Genomic DNA, 22,676 nt, shown 5'->3' on the forward strand with positions numbered 1-22,676 from the left:
ACTGGCTGTAGGACTCAAGGTGTGGCCTCACCAGCGCTGAGTGCAGGGGGACAATCACTGCCCTGGTCCTGCTGCCCACACTACCACTGGTACAAGCCAGAATGCCACTGGCCTTCTTGGCTCCTGAGCACACTGCTGGCTCACATTCAGCCATCAAACAACAGCCTCAGATCTACCCCCGAATGACAGGATGCCATCCAGAGAGACCTGGACAAGCTCAAGCAGTGGGCCCATGGAAACCTCATGAGGTTCAACAAGGCCAGGTGCTCAGTGCTGCACCTGGGTCAGGACAACCCCCAGTATCAGCACAGCCTGGGGATGAACAGATAAAGAGCAGCCCTGCCAAGAAGGACTTGTGGGTGCAGGCGGATGAGAGGCTGGACATGACCCAGCAGTGTGCACTCACAGCCCAAAAAGCCAATTGTGTCCTGGGCTGCATCCAAAGCAGTGTGGCCAGCAGGGCAAGGGAAGGGATTCCGTCCTTCTAGTCTGCTCTGGTGAGACCCCCCCTGGAACACTGAACCCAGCTCTGGGGTGCCCAGCACAGGAACAACTGAAATGAGTGCAGAGGAGGCCACTAAGTTGATCACAGGGATGGAGTACTTCTCCTGTGAGGAAAGGTTGAGAGAGCTGAGATTGTTCAGCCCAAGAAGATCCAGGAATACCTCAGAGCAGCCTTCCAGTACCTGCAGCAAGCCTACAAGAGAGCTGGAGAGGGAATTTTTACAAGGGCATAGAGTGAAAGGACAAGGAGGAATGGCTTCAAAGTAAAAAATATTTATATTAGATACCAGAAAAAAAAACTCTTTTGAAGATGGTGAGGGTTTTGAGGCACTGGCACAGGTTGCCCTAAGAGGCTGTGAATGCCCCATCTATGGCAGTGTTCCAGGCCAGACTGGATGGGGCTTTGAGCAACCTGGTCTAGTGGAAGGTTCCCTACCCATGGCATCAGGAGTGGAACAAGATGACCTTTAAGGTCCCTTCCAGCCCAAACCATTCTATGATTATTTTTCACTGTGCACCTTTCCAGCCACTCTTTCCCCAACCTGTAGCATCATACAGGATTTTTGTGACTCAAGGGCAGGACCTGGACTTTGGCCATGTTGAACTTCATATAACTGACCTCAGCCAATTGATCCAGCCTGTTCAGAATCCTCTGCAGAGCCTTTCCTACCATCAAGCAGATACCACGTTGGTGTCATCTGCAAACTGACACCTGGATCCCCTCATCCAGATTATCAATTAAGATGTTAAACAGAACAGACCCCGACAGTGAGCCCTAGGGTACAGCCCCAGAGACCTGCCACCAACTGGATTTAACTCCATTCACCACCACTCTCTGGACCCAGTCATCAGCCCTTTTTTCACCCAACAAAGAGTACTCCCGCCCAAGCCATACACTGCCAGTTTCTCCAGGAGAATGCTGTGGTAAAGTCAAAGGTTTTACTTTCAGCCTTTCTCTCATCCATTAAGTGGGTCACTTTGTCACAAAAAGAGATCACATTAGTCAAGCAGATCCTGCCTTTCACAAACCCATGCTGGTTGGGCTTGATCCCCTGGTTGTCCTGCGCGTGCAGTGTGATGGCACTTAGGATGATCTGTTCTGTGTCCTTCCCTGGCACCAAGGTCAGACTGACAGGCCTGTAGTTCCCTGGATCCTCCTTCCAGCCCTTCTTGTAGAGGAAGGTCACACTGGGTCACATTTACTATTCTCCAGTCAACTGGGACCTTTAGTTGCTGCACGAGTGATTCACGAGGACTGTGGTAAATTATTGAAAGTGGCTCAATGAGCACTTCTGCCAGCTCCCTCAGCATCCTTGAGTGGATCCCAACCACTCCCATGGACTTGTGGGTGTCTAAGTGGCATAGCAGGTCGCTGTTTCCTCCTGTATTATGGAGTCTTCATTCAGCTCCTTGTCTCTGTCTTTCAGATCAGCAGTCTTACTATTAAAGACTGTGGTGAAGAAGACGTTAAGTAGATCAGCCTTTTCCTTGTCCTTTTTTGTTATGGTTCCCCTTGCGCTCAGTGAATGATGGAAATTTTCATTAACCCTTTATTTGTGAATGCATTTATAGAGACATTTTTTATTGTCTTCTGCGGCAGTAGCCAGATTAAGATCTAGTTGGCCTTTGGCCCTTCTAATTTTCTCCCTGTATAACCACACATCTTTGTAGTTCTCCTGAGTGTCCTTGCCCCTTCTTTTAACATTTTAACCTGAGTTAATCCCTTTTATCCTGAGTTCTGCCCAAAGCTCTCTGTGCAGCCAAGCCAATCTTCCTGCCAGCTCATCGGTACTGCCTGCTCCCGCACCTTTCAAAGTTCCTTCTTGCCTTCCTGGACTCCTTTGCCCTTCAGAACTGCCTCCCAAGCCATTGTCAACCAGGTCTCTAAACAGGCTGAAGTCTGCCCTCTGGAATTCCAGTGTGGCAGTTCTGCTGACGTCTCTCTTTACTTCTCTGAGAATTGAAAACTCTCATTCCATGGTCACTGTGCCTGAGACAGCCTCAGACCATCACATCACTCACAAGTCCTTCTCTGTTTACAAACAATAAGTCCAGTGGGCACCTTCCCTAGCTGGCTTGCCTACTAGCTGTGTCAGGAACTTGTCTTCCACACAGTCCTCTAGGCTTATCCCTTTCCACTGCCTTGCATTTCTAGCAGCCATTTGGTAATTTTACGTCCCTTATGAGAACAAGGGTCAACAACAGTGAGATCTCTCCCCACTGCTTAGAATACTTCATCTATCTCTTCATCCTAGTTGGATGGTCTGTACCAAACCCACCAGGATATCTGCCCTGTTGGCCTTCTCCCTGATTCTTACCCATAAACACTCAACTCTATCTCCATCATCAAGCTCCAGACAATTGAGACACTCCCTAACACACAGGGCAATCCTACTACCTCTGCTTCCTTGTTTCCCTCCTGAAGAGTTTACAGCCATCCACTGCAGCACTCCACTTGTCTGAGTTATCCCACCATGTTTCCATGATTGCAATTGTCTCAGTTTTCCCGCTGCACAATGGCTTCCAGCTTCTCCTACCTGTTACTCATGCTGAGGACTTGGGTGTAAATACATTTCAATTGGGCTACTGATCCTGTTGATGTTTTTAGGGGGAGAAGCCCCAATTCCTGTGTGAGTGTTCTCAGGAGCTTCCCTGCATTCTAGCACATCAACAACCACCCCTCCTGCTGCGTTCATATCAATCCTTTATCTCCAGTGAGGCGGCTGTGCTGCTGCATGCAGAAGTACAGGGACATGTCAAATATGCTCATCATGGAGCAAACTGAAAGACCTCACTAGCACACTGCCCCTGAATAACTGGCATGGTGCCACCAAGCATATCTCTGGTGGGCTTGGCTTTATCCACTTCCCCTTTAAATCTAGTTTAAAGCTTTTTCCATGAGCCTTGCTAACTCCTCGTGTCACTTTGATTTGCTGAATATCACAGGTAATCTGACAGGCCATGGACTGAACTGCCTCATGAAATACTCCTATTTGGTCTGCAGGTCTTCTTTTTCTAATATCCAAACTAAACCTCCCCTGACACAACTCCAGGCCATTCCCTCAGGTTCTGGCACTGGTCATCCCAGAGCAGAGATCAGTGCCTGTGCCTCCTCTTCCCCTCACAAGAAAAGTGAAAATCACCAGGAGATCTTCACCAGGCTGAACAGACCAAGTGCCCTCAGCTGCTCCTCATACCATTTCCCTTCCAGTCCCTTCACCATCCTCATGGGCCTCCTCTGGATATTCTATAATAGCTTTACGTGCTTCTTATATTGCAAAACTGCACACAATATTGCAGGTGAGGCTGCTCCAGGTCAGAGCAGAGCGGGACAATCCCCTCCCTTGACCGGCTTTGCCTGATGCCCCTCAGGACAAAGTTGGCCCTCCTGGCTGCCAGGGCACTGCTGATTCAAATTCAACTGGCCATGAACCATTGTAAAGGTTAGTAACACAAAGCACATAATTAGCTTACTTTATTTCAGGAGTAATGATTTCTGCTGCTAAACTGTCAGAAGGCTCTTGTCTTCCCAGAGGCATCAATCCTGAGTAAGGAAAAGCAAAAGATTTTGCAACCACATCAACATTGTTCTAGAAGTTTACAGTTTTAGACTACTGCTAGACAATGTGAAATGACACAAAGGCTACAGCAAGACAGACAGGCATGCAACATTTCATTTGGAGATTAATCATTACTTCCAACTTCATCCGTTCTGAAGAAATAATTTTGCAGTTTATTTTATGCTCATTAGCTCATCTAAGAACTACGAAGCAATGCAACATCACACATAGAAATGAACTATAAAACATGAACCGTCATGAAAAAATATCTCTCTAAAGAAAATTATGTAACTACAAAGAAATCAGATATGCACTATAAAAATATCACACTGGGGAAGAGAATAAAATTTCTGACTGAAGGAACATGAAGTTTTTGCTTGCTCAGCAAGTTATGAATAGTTGAAGCAGTTTTTCACTTCTGATTTTAGAGGAGCTTAAACTTATTCTGTGCTAAACAAAAGCACAATCAATACTTTCCAGAGAGGTCTGGTAAACTTTAGAAAAAAGGCATTTAATCTCCTTATTTGTCTTTTACCTGTAGTGGTGAGTTGACCCTCCTGAGCTTGTACACATCTTAGCTCTTCGATAGTTTCTTTCAAGGAATCCCTTTCTGTTCTTAATCTCTGAATAATTGGAAAGAGAACAATTGGAAAGAGAACAAATAACAAATATCAGTCTTGGCACTACAAATCCATCTTTAACAGTACACAGGTCACCAAAAGGTACAGAGTTCAACAATTCAAAATGAATTAAATACAGCTCTAGAGATTATTTTGAAATTAGGGTATCTCAGTCTATTTCATAACAGAATAAATGTAAGTATTATATATTCCACATGGACAGTGGGGTTTTTTTTGAGAAGAGTTGCTGATCTTATGGGGCTAAAAATAGCAGGGTATGAGCTTACAAAATCAAGATAATTAGAGACACAAAGTTACAGTATGGGTAGTAAACTGCATCCACTCTGGCCACTCAGATATTTTCATTTTCCTCTCATTGGGGCTGATTTCAAGGCAAAGGGAAGTGAATTAACAGATTTTTCCCTTGCCATGAATCCAAGGCTTAGACAGGAGTGAAATAAAGAGCAGGTGAGTACACAGTCAACATAACAAATTTCTTTAACTCCATTTTCTTTGTCTTTTACCAGTGAAAGTGTGAGCAGCATTTCCATATCCCATTCCACCTGTGTATCAGCTGACCCTGCCACTCATCAGAATCTTGGCCATAAAAAAAAAAAAAACAAACCTAGTTGCTTAAGATTCAGTCCAAAGAAACTTAAGAGCAGGACTGGACCACCTTGGGATCCAGAGAAATGTGTTATTTAGTAGCATCAGGCAAATACTCTCTCAGTTTGGCACAAGTCCCCTTCTTGCAAAAAAATTAGAATCTACAGATAGCATCAAGATTTTGTCCAGAAGGCTACCAGAAGTCAAAAATTAAAGAAAAAAATGGCAACTATGTAGTGATCCAAGCTGTAGTTTGCTCCAAAATGAAATACCTTCAGTATTACTAAATGGTCCAGGACAGACCTTGGCTCTGTGTAGGTATGAAGTTGTGTTAGCTGAGAGGCCCTTGCATTTCATTATGTTAACAGTTGATTATCACATACCAGAATATTTTAATGGCTAGAAAAAGCTCCAGGGTTTCATTTATACAAACAACACGAATTATCTTAGTACTGATCATACAACACACCACAGAAGTAAAATTTCAAGCTACACAGCTGAAGGTATCAAGCACACTACCACGCTCTGCCAGAACATAAAGAAAAGGATAAAATCAATTTCAGTAACTGCATCCAAAATATAACTAACAAGATAGCACTACGTAGCTTATGACCTGTGGTGGGCTACCTTATTGGTAAGTATGTGACAGCAGGGAACAGAGAGAGTAGGTAACAGACAGTGAGTCACTACATCCATATGATGACAGACTTTTAGCTGTTTCTCACAGGTGCATATGCATATAGAAGAATATGCTTAAAAACATCATCCAGCCCCAAAAAATACCGTTTGTCAGGGGATAAAATGGAAAACTGTATGACAATGGCCTGCAATTCAGATCCTTTGTGCAAGATGAAATGATCCACCAAGCAATGGACAAGCCACAGGGACGACTTTACCACTGTCAAACAAAAGCACTGGGGAAAAAAACACCCCATTTTAAAAATAAAGAGCGGGAAAGAAAGCCAAAGCGCAGTACAAATACAATTACTACAAGCATTCCAGCCTGAAATGAAAGGCAGATTGAAGTGATCTGAAGGTCAAGTGTCTGAAAATTTAATAAAAAATAGAAATCAATGACCTGTGAACATAAAATAATTGAAAACTTTCCGTTGAAATGATATTCAGGTGCAGGGCTCGGAAATTTTGGAAAGAACTGGACATGAAATATGACTATTGAGGAAAAGTCTACAGAGCTTCTGAAATCTGTATGGATGGACTGATAATTAAAACATGCCTAAGAAACTGCTAACTCAAAGTGCTGACCTCAGTTTGAGGTAATCTGAGGCACCTGCATATACATTCCTAAGAAACAAGCCAAAGTAAACTGGTGAGAAACAACAGTGTGCAAGAGAGGTCTGAAGGATAAGTCCTGCCAAAAGACAGCAACAACTGCAGAATCACCAGCAGCAAATGACATGAGTGGAAGGGGATAGGTTAGTATCTACCCTGTGTATTCCAGGTATTCCATGTTGGCAGTGTAAGACGGATCAAAAAGGAGCTGTCATAAAAGGTGAGATCGCCACAAAGGACATTTCCCTCTACACAACTACTAAGCCTCTTGCTAGACTAATCATGGCTGCCCTAAGAGAAGTAAACTGATGGTACCTGGAAGAATGCCTTAGAAAAAAAATGCAGCAGGAGTTTAGTTCTAGGATGATACCACAGGAACCCTACTGTAAATGTTTTTTTTCAGAATACATGAAAATTACCCTGGGTATTTATTAACCTTCTAATGGTAAATAGTCAATAAACAATTTCAGATGGCAAATAAGAATGTTCTTCCTCTTAAAAATGGGTTGCATGTGTTTTTGTACAGTCACTTAATTCCATGCTGTACAATTCTTAGGTTTAAAAAGTATCTTGTACAGAAACATTAGAAAATTTTAGCTGAAAAAAGACTTCCTAATTTAAAAATATTGCTAACTATAATTACCATATCCCTGTGTTATAAAGGACACAAAGTTGCTATCATTACTAACAAAAAAATAACACCTTGGCACTTACATCTTTTTCTTTTTGGAGGCTGTCTACTTTTTCTTTCAGACGTTTGCATTCATAATCTAATTTATCAGCTTTCTTGGACTCTTCAGATAACCTGTTTTGTAGTTCAACTGCCTGTGAGAACAAGAATCAATAATGTGTCTGCAAGTATTAAAACAAAATACACAAGACAAAGTAGCCAGTTACCATGCACCACGAGTCATGTTGTAAACAAGTGAAATAATTACCTACAGAGCATCCTAAAACTGCTTTCATCAGTTGTTCTGTGTTTCAGCAAAATAAACAGCATTCAAATATTAGGTCTTAGTATAAGCAAAAGACAAAAAAACCTCTCAAGTATTTTCGTTACATCTAAAACACGAATTTAAGCTCAAGCAAGGTTTACAGAGAGAAAGCCATGTCATACTATGGATCAAAGAGCTTAGGAAAAGCAGGAAAATCTCTCTGCTTTCTGAGAAACCTAGTAAGGAGAAAAAACTCTGAAGAAAGCAAATTACCTACGCCTTTTTGTTAACTTTATTTCATAAACCTCACTCAGAATTCAACTACCAGTTTATGCAGCAGTTCCTTAGCCTGAGAATTCCTGATAATTTCTGATACACTAATATAAAGATATGGCCACAGGCTTATAAAGAGTTTTCTTTATTTTGGGGAGAAACATTGCTAACAAAGCCACATGTATGCTTTCAACTAGAGATCAGTAAAGAGCTTTTAGAATTATATGAGCAGAAATCTGAAAGCTGAGCACAACGGGAGGTAAATCAGTAAAATCTCACCTCTTCAAAACTCTCAGCCTTTACTAGCAAAGATTAATTCCCAGAACATTGGTAAAGCTTATAATGCAGAGAGCATCGAAGCAAGGGCAATAAAAACTGAGCTGCAAGCACAGAAGGTCAACAAAGACCCTGATAAAGACATTACAGCTTCTTCTGCAGGAATTCATAAGAAGGTTTTTTCATGGTTTTTAGATTAGGCAGGAAGAGATTAACTTAAATTGTGAAGCACCACCTACATTAAGACTGGCCAGTTTTTCTAACTGCTTTTTATTTTCAATGTGTAAAGCTACAGCAAAAATATCTAAAGGCCTAAAACATCTGTGGTTTTAAGTCTTAGAGAAGGGCTTTGCTTCTGTTGTTCTTAAATTAAAGGCTGTAAAAATAGCACAGGCCTGCATTTGCTGACATTAAAAAAAAATTAGATATAAAAATATTTCATTTCTCAGATGTGACATCCATCACTGGGGCTATCACAATAACTGCAGGTATAAATAAAAATACACAGGCCTTCACCTGTGATTGTGCCCCCACTTGCAAAAGACATAAATTTTCACCTCAAATGGAAAAGAATGCATTAATGTTTGTAATCACTCAAGCTATGGTAATGGCATGCAGAAAAACACTGCAGGAAATAAACTGTATAACTGTCTTGAATTAGGACTTGTGAGGGTATAGGAAGCGACACAGTTTCATGGTAATGCAGAAGATTAAAAAAAATAAAAATGAACTGCCATCACATTTACTAAGCATTATCTCAGTGCAGAATGAGTAAAGCAGGACTTTTGCAACAAAGAAAAGCAAGACATACTGTTAAAAATATATCAGAATGCACATGCACAAAGGGGCTGAATTAAATTACAATAAAACTATCTTGGAATCTTCACATTTCAATTCTTAAAGCTGCAATAAAGTTTCTTAGAAAAGGCTTCTGCTGTGTGCAGTGGACATGCAATTTCCTTGCAAATTGCTATAGGAGTTTGAATCAAACACATCTGCACAGCACAATGCTTCTGAGCCAAAGAAATAACTCCTCTGGTGGCATCCTCATGAGTGGGGTAGGATCCTTCTCCATAAGACAAGTTCCACTACAAAAATTGTCTGTTATTTCATGGTTTTTCTTGACCAACTTCTTTTTTTAATTGTAAAAACACTTAGCCTGTATTTACAACCAGCCCACAGAGGCTGAAACTAGTTGTCTCAATAAATAAGACGGCCAAGTGCAGGGAAAAAGATCTATGAAGTCTTAGGGAAACACATTGCTCCTGGGCTTGCAACGTTGTTAGTGCTTGTTTCTGTGTTTCATTCTGCTGTAAGCTGACACACAGGGACCCCTGTGCTGTGACCACTCGATCAGGCAGAAATACAGAGCAGGCACTACTACTTTAACGAGCCGTGCTCTGCCTGGCCCTGTAACAAGAATGCCAGTATGATGTCATGTCCCTGTAGCACAGAAGCAGAGAGAAGATTTAGCACATCGTCCACCTTTACAGAAACAGTGTCACATGGCACTCTGATAAGCAGGAGGATAAAGAGATGCCTTTCACTCCAGAGAGTGCGCTGGTGACACATTTTGTACTCTGCTGAGTGCATATAAACAACAGGGATGACATGTGTCCTTCTCTCTTCTTACCTGGAAAAATTCAGAAGTATGAGAAACTAGAACTTTAAAAAAGAGAGGTTACTTAACCACAGGAATAACCTACCTCAGCTGTGGTGCATTCCTCACTGCTGGAAAATTTTAAGCGAAAGTCACATACTTTCTCTGAAAGAAGAGGCTCAAATTCAAGCCCTGCTTTTGAATATGAATTAGGAATAATTTCAGATAAGAACTCTTAACTTCTGTTGATTTTTTTCAAATGTAAGAAATACTGCTTATTGGCAAGCTAACATAAACCTGTAGTAATGACCTGTAAGACTTGCAGGAAAGGAGGACAAAGGCAGTACCTACAAAACATGGAAATCTTCAAAACAGAAGGAGCTGTTTTCTCATAGTTTCTTTTTTACTTTGAGGTATTAGCCATGTTAGGAAGAGAAAGTGTTGAACAACAGAGAGTACTGTTGCATTGATGATGCTTGTCCTCACCTGTCTCTTGTATGTTTCCAGCTGACTGCGTGCTGCGTTGGCCTTCCTTAGTTCTTCCTCCAGGCTCACAGTATTTTGCATGTACATTGTATTCTTCTCTTCTAAAAGCTTCACTTGACGCCGCAAATCACCCAGATCTTCCAGTTTCTTTTTATATGACTCTACCTGGCTTTCTAACTTGGCTACTTTATCAGAAGAATGCCTGAAGGGACAAATTTGTATTGAATTTGAACTCAGAAAACTAACAAAACTAACAAAGTTAAATGCTTCCTCACTGTTTTGCCTTAAAGCAGAAGACATTCTGAGATATCATGGGGAGAACAATAAAGCAATCATATCCTCTTATTACTAATGTTTTCACTTTTAAATTACCTGCTTTCCTCCCATATGACTGTTTGTCAACTCAAATTACTGTTGATGGAGGTTCTTTTAGAAACTATCACTCTTCCTAACACAGATTTCTTATCTGCTTCCAATTTTAAAACAGTAGTTAAAACAACTTCATTCCCACTGATTTCCTTTCAATTCCAAATTATCTTCTATTCTGCGTTTTACAAGGGTAAAGAAGAAAACTTTCTGGCCTCCAATTTGTTTTAATGAGAGCCAGGAATAAAATCACAAAGATCCATTTCCTGGGCAATTTACACTTGGTGAGACAGAAGTACTGTAATAGTTTTGGAGTTTGATTCCTTCTAAAAAAAAATAATTAAAAAAAAAAAAAAAAAAAAAAAAAAAAAAAAAAAAAAAAAAAAAAAAAAAAAAAAAAAAAAAAAAAAAAAAAAAAAAAAAAAAAAAAAAAAAAAAAAAAAAAAAAAAAAAAAAAAAAAAAAAAAAAAAAAAAAAAAAAAAAAAAAAAAAAAAAAAAAGAAAGAGAGAAAAGAAACACGAAGCTCTGTTCATAACTTCTCAGAGTTTTTTCAATCCACCTGTTGCACTGCCAGGACAGCAACCACCCACACCTCTGCCACTAGCACTGTCCTCAGTTTCATTTTTGAACCAAACAATGTACAGATTAAATTTCCTATGAAATCCAGGGAATCTCCCACTGAATTGATGGGCCAGTTTACGAGACACTGAGGCAAGCCAAATCTCTAAAATCTTCAGTGAAGTGCAGAGCCTCTCTCTTGCAGCAATGAATTACTCTTTGAACCCACACCACTCAAACAGGTAGTTTATGGAATTATGCAGCCTGATGGGTTCAGTCCTTACATTAATGATAGAGGAGATAAAGACAGAAAGCTTTGATAGAAAGCTGCTGGTGAATTAGGAATGGCAATATTAAACTAAGCCTTGGGAGAGAGAATGGGTGACTGTTCTGAATAACTCATGGCAGCAAGGCCCCAACACTGAAGGATTATGTTCCATACTAAAAGTGGCTGTCCCACCCTACAAAGCCCTAGTATCCTCAAATCATGACAACTTGGTGTGCTAAGATTAGTGACAGTGAGAGCTGCAACAGATGCTCATATTAGCATTATTTGATGAACCAAAAGCACACCCAAAGTCCAAGCAACGCAAACCTAGCAAAGGGCACAGTTTTCTGATGAGAACAGATGCCCAAGTCATGACGAAGGTGAGTAGCAAATACTCCAACAGATCAGTGAGTGCCCTGTAATAACCATAAGATTGCGTAGAATTGCTAAGTTTACTCATAGTTATTGATTAAGGTACACAATAAACAACTATTTTACTTAAGCAAAATTAAACTGGAGGATCCAGAAGAACCTTGGCATTGAGAAAGTGTTTATATTTAATATTTAAATTATTTAAACAAAAGATAATATAGATTAAGTACACAAATTAAAAGTTAATAGTTAAAAAAGGGTTAATGGAACAGAGTTTACCTGAGTACATCTATCTCATCCTTCAAAGACTGAGCCTCTTCTGCCAGTGTAGTAAGCTCTTCTGTTTGTTGTCTCAGTTCTGCAATTTCCTTTTCTAGTTCTTCACAGCGTATTCGATAGTCATCTTTGGCAGCTTCTAATCTGTAAAAATGAAGAAAAACAGAAAATAACGTCCCATCTTGAGCCACAGTTACATTTCCTCCTCATCATCCCCTCTAAAAAACCATGAAATGGCCTCCCGCTACAGTGAAGGAGAAGAGTCCAATGTGCTCTTTCAAAATGTAGAAGCAGATTGACTTTTCTGATGCTTCCAATCTGGTATCAGTCTTTCTACTTGGAAAATCAAAAGGTAACGTATGTTCTCATAAAGACAATCCTCAGGTTTTTTCTGAAATAGTGGTTTTTCACAAAAGAAGTTCAAGCAGAAATTTTCACCTTTTTTCATCTTGGAACATACAGAGTTTGAATATGACACCTTTATCACAAGGTTTTGTTTAGCTGTCCAACTCCTCCACACCTTCAACAATATTGACCTGATTGTCAGGTGTTATAAATGCCATAGAGCTCTCATCAAAGTGGCTTAATTTATTTACTCATAAAGAGCCTGTGCATGCCCAGCATGCCTGAAGAAACAGGTTTTTAGTTAAAAAGTAAAGAACTCAGATCAAAGTTGCTGGAGTAAACTGCTTGCATACAGCACGCATAGGCAGAGCTCCATTAACCTGTCAGTGCAAAAAAGGGAGCAAGTAACAGAAACTTTTGAATGAATAGAGAAGGACACAGCCTGAAACACAAAAGTCCTATGGCGATTTTGATCTGAAATTAAAACAAAAACAATCCAGAACTGGAGATGTGGGCACAGAGGGGGGAAAAAAATATTTTATCCAAAATGAGTCCACAAGAAAGGAGATCAGAGAAAAGTCTTTAAGTCATTTAAACCACGAACAACAAACATTTGGATCATGACAGACTATAAGTGTCAAAGGACAAAGAGGCAAGACTGGGAGAAAAACTGTGGTACCACACTGGACATCAATTCAGCTGTACATATGTCGTGCTTGGTGAGGTAGAGTCGGAAGGAACACGTACAAATTGCCAGGAGAAACCACATGCTATGAAGGCAGGGGAAGGGGATAAAGGAGACCAGGAAGGAGTCTCACATGTGGAAAAAGTTTAGAATGACCTTCAGAACCCAAAATTAGAGCAACAGGCAGGACAGATACCAAATACGGGGAGAAAACCTGTTCGAAGAGTAACTGATAACAGACTCAGGCAGAAATCATTCCAGAGCATGGAGATGAATCAGAAGAGATAAAAGGGGACACTATCACTACATTATTTCTTTATACGGTAGATGTACAGAATGAAGAAATTCAGGCACTAGCTGCTGTGAAAGACAAATACTGAACATTTTTCAAGAAACTGATGGGAGAGGGTATGCCAGAATAAGCAGGAAGGAAGCTTAGTATAAGAGGAAGTGGAAAAATGGCAAAACAGGCAAAAAGGAAAGTTACATGGCACTTATCACAAGAACTAGAAAAGAGCAATGAGAAGAGGATAGCAAAAGAAAAACTAGCAGTGTAAAGAAATACCGTTGTTTCACTCAAGAAAGAGAGGGAAAGTATGGCAAAGAGAAAAAAAAAAGTAATGGTGAAGTGAACCAACTTTCTTCAGCAGAATAGGTACACACAGCCTGGAAGCAACTGCCAAAAGAGCCAGGAAGGAGATTTACAGAGGGATTGTATTTTTGCTTGTTGAGGAAATGCAAATGAAGTGCAGAGCTCACATGTGCATAACCTCCATCTTTCAGATATGAAACAAATTGTTTTCAAGTTCAGAGAAGGATGCACTTTGCTATGTAATAACACCACCTGTAGTATTGCCTATAGACCTATAGCAGTCTAGGAATTCCTAGACACCCTAAAAATGCAAGCAGAATAATTTGGGTAAAGGAAAGCATGCTACTTCTAATTCTCAGTGATTTTGAAAAAAATTGGCTTAAACGATTGGATGCAAACAATTCAAAATAACTCACAGAGTCAAGAGTGACGTACACAGCATTTCAGCATTAAGCTGATGAATTTTTTTTTTTTGCTGGAGCTTGTAAAGAGGTAAATCATAATGTGTGCATCACTATAAAAACTGCACCACTGTGGTTATGCCACCCATTATACTCATTCATGATTGCCAGCAGAACCAGAAGTATCTGTCACACCTGTTGCCAGGTACAAACAACCTAACCAAGCACAGCTTTTCTACCTGAACGTTTCCTCTTGGAGCTGTTCTAGCTGTGTCTGCAGCTGCAGGTGCCTACGACCCGCAGGGCTGTTGGGATCTTCAATAGAATCAGACTGATTCAAGCGTTCCATCAAGATCTGGTTCTCGGCAAGCAGGCTGCTCTTCTCCTCTTGGAGGGCTGCAACCTGTTGTAATAAAAGCATGGACTGGAATAACTGAGCTATCCAGCTACAGAGAAATATTTTTTTTGTGCTCATGATAAAGGATCAGCGCAACCCACAAACAGAAATGTGCAGACTTCAATAAAAACCACATTTCACAGGAATGTGCTGTACCATTTAATAGGCATTCAAGTGCTATGTAACGTAACCAACATGTTGCAACACTGGGGCAGATTTACAGAAAATGTAACAATTCTTTAACGCACTTTGCACTGCCATTAAAAGAAAAAGTCTTTGTTATGACAGAAGATAACTTCATCGTCATTAAGTCTGCATACTGTCCCAACAAATAAAACTAGCTCTCCACAGTAAGGGTCAACTGCAAGCAGGTCCAAAACAGGAACACAGTCCCAAAGATGACTCAGCTTCCACCAACGCTGTGGAAACAGGCAGCAGTGCGAAGAACTCAGTGCTCCAACTCAAACAACAGCTGAAACATGGGTTCACGGATTAACCATGAGCACCCAGATCTGCTTAATTAATTCCAGCAGTTACTGAACTGCTTGGCAAAAAGCCTGAATTATACTCCAAAACAGGGGTTACAATGGCAGTGCCTTCCCTCTTCATACTGCTCACATCTTCCAACTGAGGTATGACTGACTTAAAAGTAAAACTTGGTCTAAACCCATACGCAGCTGATGTCCTGCAGCAACTTCCTACTGGCATTTAACACTGAAATGAAATTGTTACAGCAGCATAACTTATATTAGTTCTCTATAGCAACAGTTTTACCACACAGCTCAAGCCCTTCCTACCAGAATGAAAAAAAGTTTCATTTAGTATGAGTCATCTTCATACTGGCAACATTGCATCAAGATAAGAAAACAATGATATTATTCTGCTCCACAAGTGAAGCAAAATAACTACCGTGGAATTTTCATCTCCCTCTTAAAAATTGTTTCCACACTATACTGCTTATTTTCTGCTGCCTAAAAGTTAATACATCTTTTCCGCCACTTCAAAATTAATACATACACTATACCAAACTTACCTGCATATCTAACTCATGACATCTCTGGGCAATTTCTTCTTTTGTTGCTAGTGCTTCATTTAGTTCTTCTGTAGTTTTCTTCAGCTAGCATAAACAATAAACATTAACATTTTCATCACTCTCTGTGGCCCATTTAAAAACATTCTCAACTACATGATTGTAAAATTTTTACATTTAAGTAATATATTAATTTTTTTAAAAGCTCAGGCAATTCCACTCTTATAAAGAAAAAAAAAAAAACTAACACATACAACAAAAAACAGGTGTGATTACTATTTAGTTTGTGTATTAGTAAAAAGTAAAAGTACTAAAAGTAATATTTGCTCTTATATTAGAATTATCACATCTATTCTATGAATTGAGTCAAAAACTCCTCAAGAACTCGGGTCTGAAGAACTCATCAAATCTCTACACTGAAAAAAATTGTCAATACCACTTTTCTTTACGGATTCAAAGAGTGTACAATTCCAATTTTCAATCTAGTTTTGAAAGGACTGGAAGGTGGAATACAGGGAATGGACAATTAGGGTAAAATCTCTCTAGTAAAGGAAGCTACTTTAAGTGCACAACAGGGATACAACTAACGTGATGGCAGAGACGCTGACCCTTCTGAAAAAGGGCACTGAATCTTGTAAGCACTGGTAAATATTCACACATTTCCCTTCAAGGGCTCATTATTCAGACATATGTATGTCACCAGTTTACAAATAATTGCAGTTAACATAAACACAGCTACAGGTGTGTGCATATTGTGTATATAGACATAGATATTATATTAGTACTATTATATATGATAATGTTTAAATGGGCTTTCCCAAACAGCATCAACATATCTGGTATGTGCAAGTTTATTTCTCAGGGCCTGTTTACGTACAAAAATCAATTTAATCTGTCAGTATTTACATATTTCTGCAGAAAAAGCATGACGGAGGAACACAGGGAAAACTACTGTATTATACTCCTCAATTAGAAAAAAAAAAATGAGGAAGGAGGACAGTGTCAGCATGAAGTTAAGTCAATAAAACCAATTGGTTTTGCATATTTTTTAAATATGTCAGACAGGGAAAGATTATATTTGAAAACTTCTCTTATGTACTGGACCGGTTCCAGGACCCCATATATGTGTGTGTTTGTTGGGGGTTCTTTTTAACTGATTTTGAGAGTAGGAACTCACATTAAAAGTTTTATTCAAACACAACACATTTTTTATCCTTTCTCAATACCTAAATATTTGTATCGATCTGCAGTTTTGCTTTATTACGTCACAGAGGTAGATTGGTTTTTGCAAACAAACTTTTTTTTCCTTTAAACACACAATAGGAGTAAACTCAATCTATAAGCCTAAAGGACTCTGAAATTTACTACTGAAATTTATCTTTTCACTCCTCATTTGACTTTCCCACAAAATCCTTTATTGATTAAAGTAAAAAAAAAAAAAAGACAGAGTTCTTAATACAGAAAAATGACTGGCCACTGACGTGCTATGATGGAAGGAAAAGAAACATCTGGTCTTAGATACCTGCCGATCAAGGTCAACGTAAGCATCATTTCCAACAGAGACTGGAGACTCTTTACTCATCAACTGCAATTAGATTACACTGGATTAGAAAAAGCAAGAATTTACTTTTATATTAAAACCTAAGCTTCAACGAAATACCAAGCTTATTTTTACTTCTGTGAGTTTTAATCTGGAGTTAATCTGAAAGTTTTTAACTTAATTTTTATATAAGACATATTCAGAAACAAAACGAGAAAAAAATAATCTTCATAACTTATAATATTTAGAATGATACAAAAAAAACCATTACATCATCTCTTTTTCTTCTGACAATGCACATTCTTCATCTATGATGAAGTCTACAGTACACCCCACTAAGTATTTTATTGAAGTGGCACTGGAATGATGGTAGATATCAACACACCATGCAAGATCTCCTTTTAATTGTTCTCTGCTAGTGGCTTTCATGCTTTAATTACCTGGAAGTTCACATGCATTTATTTATTTCACTAAAGTCTGGGACATATCCCCAGCCAACAGTGCAAAACAAAGATGATCAAAATTCTGCTCTGAAGCTGTCTGTGATTTTCAAATTTAAAGAGAAGCTCCATAGAGTGCATTCTTGAAATTAGCATTACAACTCATTGTTGTAACTAACCTATTTTATTGTAGGAATAGCTGACGGTGGTTTTGTAATATTTAGAATATTTAAAAAAAAAAACAAACCAAACAAACAAAAATACAACCAAAACCAAATCAACAAAACCAAAAATAAACAAAAACCCCCAACCAAGCCAAAAGAAAAAAAACAAACCTCCATCAAACCCTCGGCACAAAACCCCAAATCAAGTCCTACAAAATTGACTGATGAGCTTATTAAAAGAAAGAGGAAGGGCAAATAAGTTTTAAGAGTTGTCCAGTTACACAATTCATGGAAGTTAGAATCAAAAAGGCCCAGTCCTAACCGAAATCAGGACAAAATTTTTTCCCTAAGACCTCTGGTCCAGCCTGGTTACTCTCTACAGAGATAGAGCTTCCTTTATTCCTTCCAGAAAACAGCGTTTTTGCGTTGCTTTTCCTCGACTAAGTTTTTAGGATACATGGCACAGAGCCTTCATTTGTTCTCAGTCCTTTCTCTTTACACCACTGTGTACCAGTGAAAAATCTCTGTTTGACCTTTACACCATTCAAATATTTACACACATTTCTCTCCCTTTCCTGATATCGTTAATTGGGATTAACCTGCATATCTAATGCTTAAATTAATCTATCTGTCCTCAACAGTCCTCCTCAAACCATGAAAATGTTTCTCAAATTTCTTCAATTTTGTCTACGTGCTTGCAATGACAAAAACCACTCCAGGATGAAGCACTGCACGAAGTCCAGACTCCCTGTAACAATAATTAGAAAGTCCCTAGCCTCAGAGCTGTCCCTGGGAAAATGAAGTCATGCCTTTTTCATTACCATATATAGTGGCATTACAAACTTGTCTTTAATTTAAGGCCCTAATCTAAGCTGATTATCATTTAAACAAAAACTTCCAGTCCCTCCCTGCTCTGTGACAAATCTTACATGTTTCAATTACTGCATTTCACCAGCTACTGTCAAAATGCTTTTCCGGACAACTAAAAGGATATCCCATATCAACCAAACGCTGAACTCCTCTTCCCTATTTCATATCCCAAAACTGTTTGCAAACACCGGGCACGTGTGTTCACAAGCACACCAGTAAGTTCCACCCGCTAAGGCAGCACTTTCCAGCTGGTGGGTCCCGAGCAGCCCCAACAACACGTCCCTAAAAGCCACCGCCCCTTTCTGGCCCGAGCACAACCTCCTCTTCAGAAAACCAGATCAACAGTAAAGACGTACAGTGAAAGGAATACAAGTGACCGCACAACCCACTAGAGGCCACTGTGGTGTCACTGCTTCCCGGGAATTGCCGTAAAGGAGGCAGGCCAAGGCCACCCACATAATCCTTGTTTTCTTCAGTGAGTTTTGTCATCTCTCGCCAAACCCGCCCTTCTGGAGAGCCCTTAGCAGAAACGCCCAGAAAAGAGGACATTATCTGGAGCAGGATTAGGCAGGGGAGATAAATGGTCTGGGTGTACCGCAAACGTTGCACACAATTTCTTGTGAATTCAGCTCCATGGGGTGCATGAGGAATGCCATGGGAAGTGTGCATGAGGCACTGAGGGTGAGAGCCACAGGCACACGTGCAGATGACTGACTCAATGCAACAGGAAGCACCTTGCAATCTGGTGGCCTGTGCTATGCTGGGAATGCTAAAGATGAAATCTAAAGGATTGTTTTGTGTCCAGTACAACCAGACAAAGAACAGGAACAGTATTGACAGAGAACTCACAAGTAACACAGGAATCCAACTTCTGATCAACAGTTAATAATAAAGTTAAGAAGTGGGATGAAAAGGTATCAGGGCAAAGGAATGCATCCACCTTTCCCCTACCCATCTCCCCACACACTGGGACAATTGTTTATGCAACAAAATGTCCTGAATTGCCTCTACACAGTTTCTCCCCACTTAATAGCAGACTCTTCACCATAAACAGCACGGCCAGCAGAGCACAACTCCACCCACCTATCCAAACTTCTGTCTCTTCAGTCAGATTTTCTGAAAATGTCAAGAAAAGTTTTACTGGATGCTGTGTCTTAGGGTTCCATACAGATATGTTTGTCAACTCAAAGCACACACTACACCTTCCATCCACCTAAAAAATATAAGGTAAGAGGCTTGTCTAGCTTCCTTCATTTTTCACTTTATTTTTGGTCACTCAGCATTCTCTGATATTACTGAAATTTAGAGCTCCAAAATGGTCATTTAATCAGTTATCTGCTCAATGGTGCATGCATTATTTATTAGTAATCCGATGATACTAGTAGATTGATACTAATTTTTGTACCAAATTTCCTTACTGCGTTCTGCTATATATCTCCTTTACTTAAAAGCCCATATTCAGAAAAAAATCATTAAATACTGCTGTACTCTCAGTGCTTCACATGCAGCCTGCAAGTGTGATATTAGAGCATGTGGTCTTGAGAGGTATGGATCAATGCCAAGACTTTTGAGTTTACAGGGACAAACTTCATTTCATTTGTATTTCAAATTAAGTTTAGAGAATAAAAAGCAGAAGGAAGTGGCTTCTCTGTCTCCTCTTACAGCTTCAGTTTTCTTCTGCAGCGGTCTACCAGGGGAATAAAGGTCTGCCATCACAACCTTGCAGCACTGGAACTGGCCTTCGGTTCCAAACTCACCATTTAGCTTAAGTACAGTATTATCACTTATTTTCATCTGTAACTTTAATGGAGGATGAAGTGCAGAAATTATAAAGAGGGAAACAAAAAGAAGTGCCTGCAAAATCAAGCAATTGCATTAGGTATCTACGTGAGAAGGCATAGCCTGCTTAAGAGCTTCTTACAGTGAAATGAAGTAGCAAAAGGCATTTCCTGCCTTTTTCTTTTCCCGGTTTATTTTGCCTAAAAAGGTCAGTCTGGATTTTAAACGGTCCAATAACCTGGACAACATGGTAATACTTATAATTATTTGTGTAGTTTTATGAGAAGCAGTTGTCATTCCATGTCAATCCTTTACATCTATACCTCTTCATGCTCATAGCTTTGGTATGATATCTCACGTAACACTTGTAGGTCTGCTAATCCTGTATGATTAAAACCTTCACTTTTTAATCACTTTCCCTGGGAAATGCGAACAAGTTGTGTTGTCATGGATACATAAAGATTAGGGAATGGGTAGAACTATCATAAAATCTGCATGCATGAATAACCTGAATTATAAAAGTTTTTTTTTTCCCCATACGTGATTTTGCAAATGCAGCTGAACCATTCACTTGATGAATTTGCTTTATCTGAAATGCCTCTTCTACAGCTGATAATATTTTACAAGAACATTTAAGTGTCCACAAAACAATGACAAAATCTAGCCTCTGTAATCAGATTTTCCTTTTTGAAACATCTTTATGTTTGTTTTAAAGAGTCAAGGCTATGTATGACACTGTATATCCTTTAAAGCAGCAGAACTTCCTTCCTCCAGTTGATATTCAGTCTCTCCCCCAGTCTATCTGTCGACAGACACAACAAAACACTTTTGTATTATTTCCTAACTATTAAAAAACCACTTTTACTTCACGCAACATAAAGCTCTAAACAGTCAGGTCAAAATACAGTGGGGAAAAAAACCCACAAAACTAAACAGTGGAACTAACACAGTCAGTATTAAACCCAGACAGTAAGCACCTTTTCCTATTCACCCAAGCAAGTTTTGACACTACCTCTGGTACTGTTCTGACTCTCAACTTCACCTGCCCAGACACCCGCTAAGTGATTAAGTTTAGAGATGTTCCAAACAGCAAACAGATTGTCTGCATCAGCTATCATCCTCATGAATAATGAACTTGGCTGCTCGAGGAAAAGATTTGGGAAAATGACAGCAGAACTTCCAAAGGATGTCAAGGAAAGGAAAAGAAAGAAAAACACATAATGGCCAAAATAATTTCTGTAGGGAAAGATTTTGGGCCTTTAAAAAAATCTGAAAACCATTAAATAACTGCAATATTACGCATATTAATAAATTAAATCCTTTATCTTGTGCACAGCTTGCATTCAGATACGTACATCTGAAGATTAGCATCTAAGAATCTAGATGATGGTAACAACCCAGATCAATTTGACTACACTGAACAAAATAACAGAAAAGCGCTGTTCAATTTATAAAACCTTATGGAGCACAAGGCATATTTTAAACATTTAAATAAGTGAAGAAATGAAATGCTGAAGAGTCAAAAATTATAATAAAATAACCAACTAAAATTTAGAACATAATATGCTGCTTCTTCCATAGAAAAATCACCTTCTACATGCAAAAAACTAGAGAAAACTTGTTCTACTGTGCCTCATGAAATACTTCCCTGAGTAAGACGATTAATGAAGACCAAAGAAGCATCAAAAAAACTTATGTGTGCTTGACTGAAACAGAAAAATAAACTTCCTAATAAATCAGTAAAGCTCAGAGAGGTCTTCTAACATATTTTAAGGAAAGACCTGAAAAGTCGAATAATGTAGAACGTCTGGACTAGGTGACACACAGCAACTTTTCAAATATGTACATATAGCTACTTTCCTAGGCATCTCATTTTGGTGTCTCCTATATACTGCTTACTCCAAGTCACTTGAATTCTGAGAGCTGCTGTGAGTCCAAGAAATAGAAAATCCTCCTTAAATCCAGTGAATTTTCACCCCATGTGAATCTGTGCTGGCTATGACCTAACTCCCGCAATAACCTTCTCCACAATTTTGCCAGGCACTGAAGGGCGAGAGGCCTGCAATCACCAGTGTCTGTCTTCTTTCCCTTCTGGAAAATTAGGATAATCTTTGCCAGCTTTCAGTTGACTCTGGACTTCTCCAAACTCCAAACCCAAAAAATAGTGGAGGGAGGGCCTGCTGTCAGCGTGTATCAAAGTCTGAGATGCTTTCTCACCTCTTCATTAAGGAACCTGAGATCCTCCTCATTCGGTCCTGAAATGCCTTGGATTTCTAAGCAGCTTGGAAAGCAGCATTACAATCACCCAGAACTGTGCCAGTACCTGATTAGTAAGCTTTTTGATTCAGTGAGTTTCACAAATCTGTTCCAGAAAAAACACACCCTTGCCTGGTGATTTCTCCCTACTACTCCTCACCATCTCAGGGAAAGGGCACAAACACT

The 22,676-nt window shown here is 39.5% G+C and overlaps 1 protein-coding gene across 6 annotated transcripts in view; it reads right to left on the reverse strand.

Annotated features, from left to right (window-relative positions):
- The window catches only part of HOOK3 (hook microtubule tethering protein 3), an 83,991-nt gene that overhangs the window by 24,317 nt on the left and 36,998 nt on the right, over positions 1-22,676 (reverse strand). For 5 of the 6 annotated variants that reach the window (XM_027899207.1, XM_027899126.1, XM_027899048.1 and 2 more), the window contains exons 7-14: positions 16,964-17,026; positions 15,445-15,528; positions 14,254-14,417; positions 11,995-12,135; positions 10,151-10,352; positions 7,295-7,405; positions 4,600-4,687; positions 3,979-4,048 (exon numbers count right to left, since the gene is read on the reverse strand). In XM_027899207.1, coding sequence (XP_027755008.1) covers positions 3,979-4,048; positions 4,600-4,687; positions 7,295-7,405; positions 10,151-10,352; positions 11,995-12,135; positions 14,254-14,417; positions 15,445-15,528; positions 16,964-17,026 — 923 coding nt within the window. The remainder of the gene's footprint in view (positions 1-3,978; positions 4,049-4,599; positions 4,688-7,294; positions 7,406-10,150; positions 10,353-11,994; positions 12,136-14,253; positions 14,418-15,444; positions 15,529-16,963; positions 17,027-22,676) is intronic. The other variant, XM_027899365.1, reaches the window with a different exon arrangement.

Source organism: Empidonax traillii, unplaced genomic scaffold (assembly GCF_003031625.1).
Source record: "Empidonax traillii isolate 1590-97213 ecotype Southwest subspecies unplaced genomic scaffold, ASM303162v1 scaffold2:size4533513, whole genome shotgun sequence".
Lineage (NCBI taxonomy): Eukaryota > Metazoa > Chordata > Aves > Passeriformes > Tyrannidae > Empidonax > Empidonax traillii.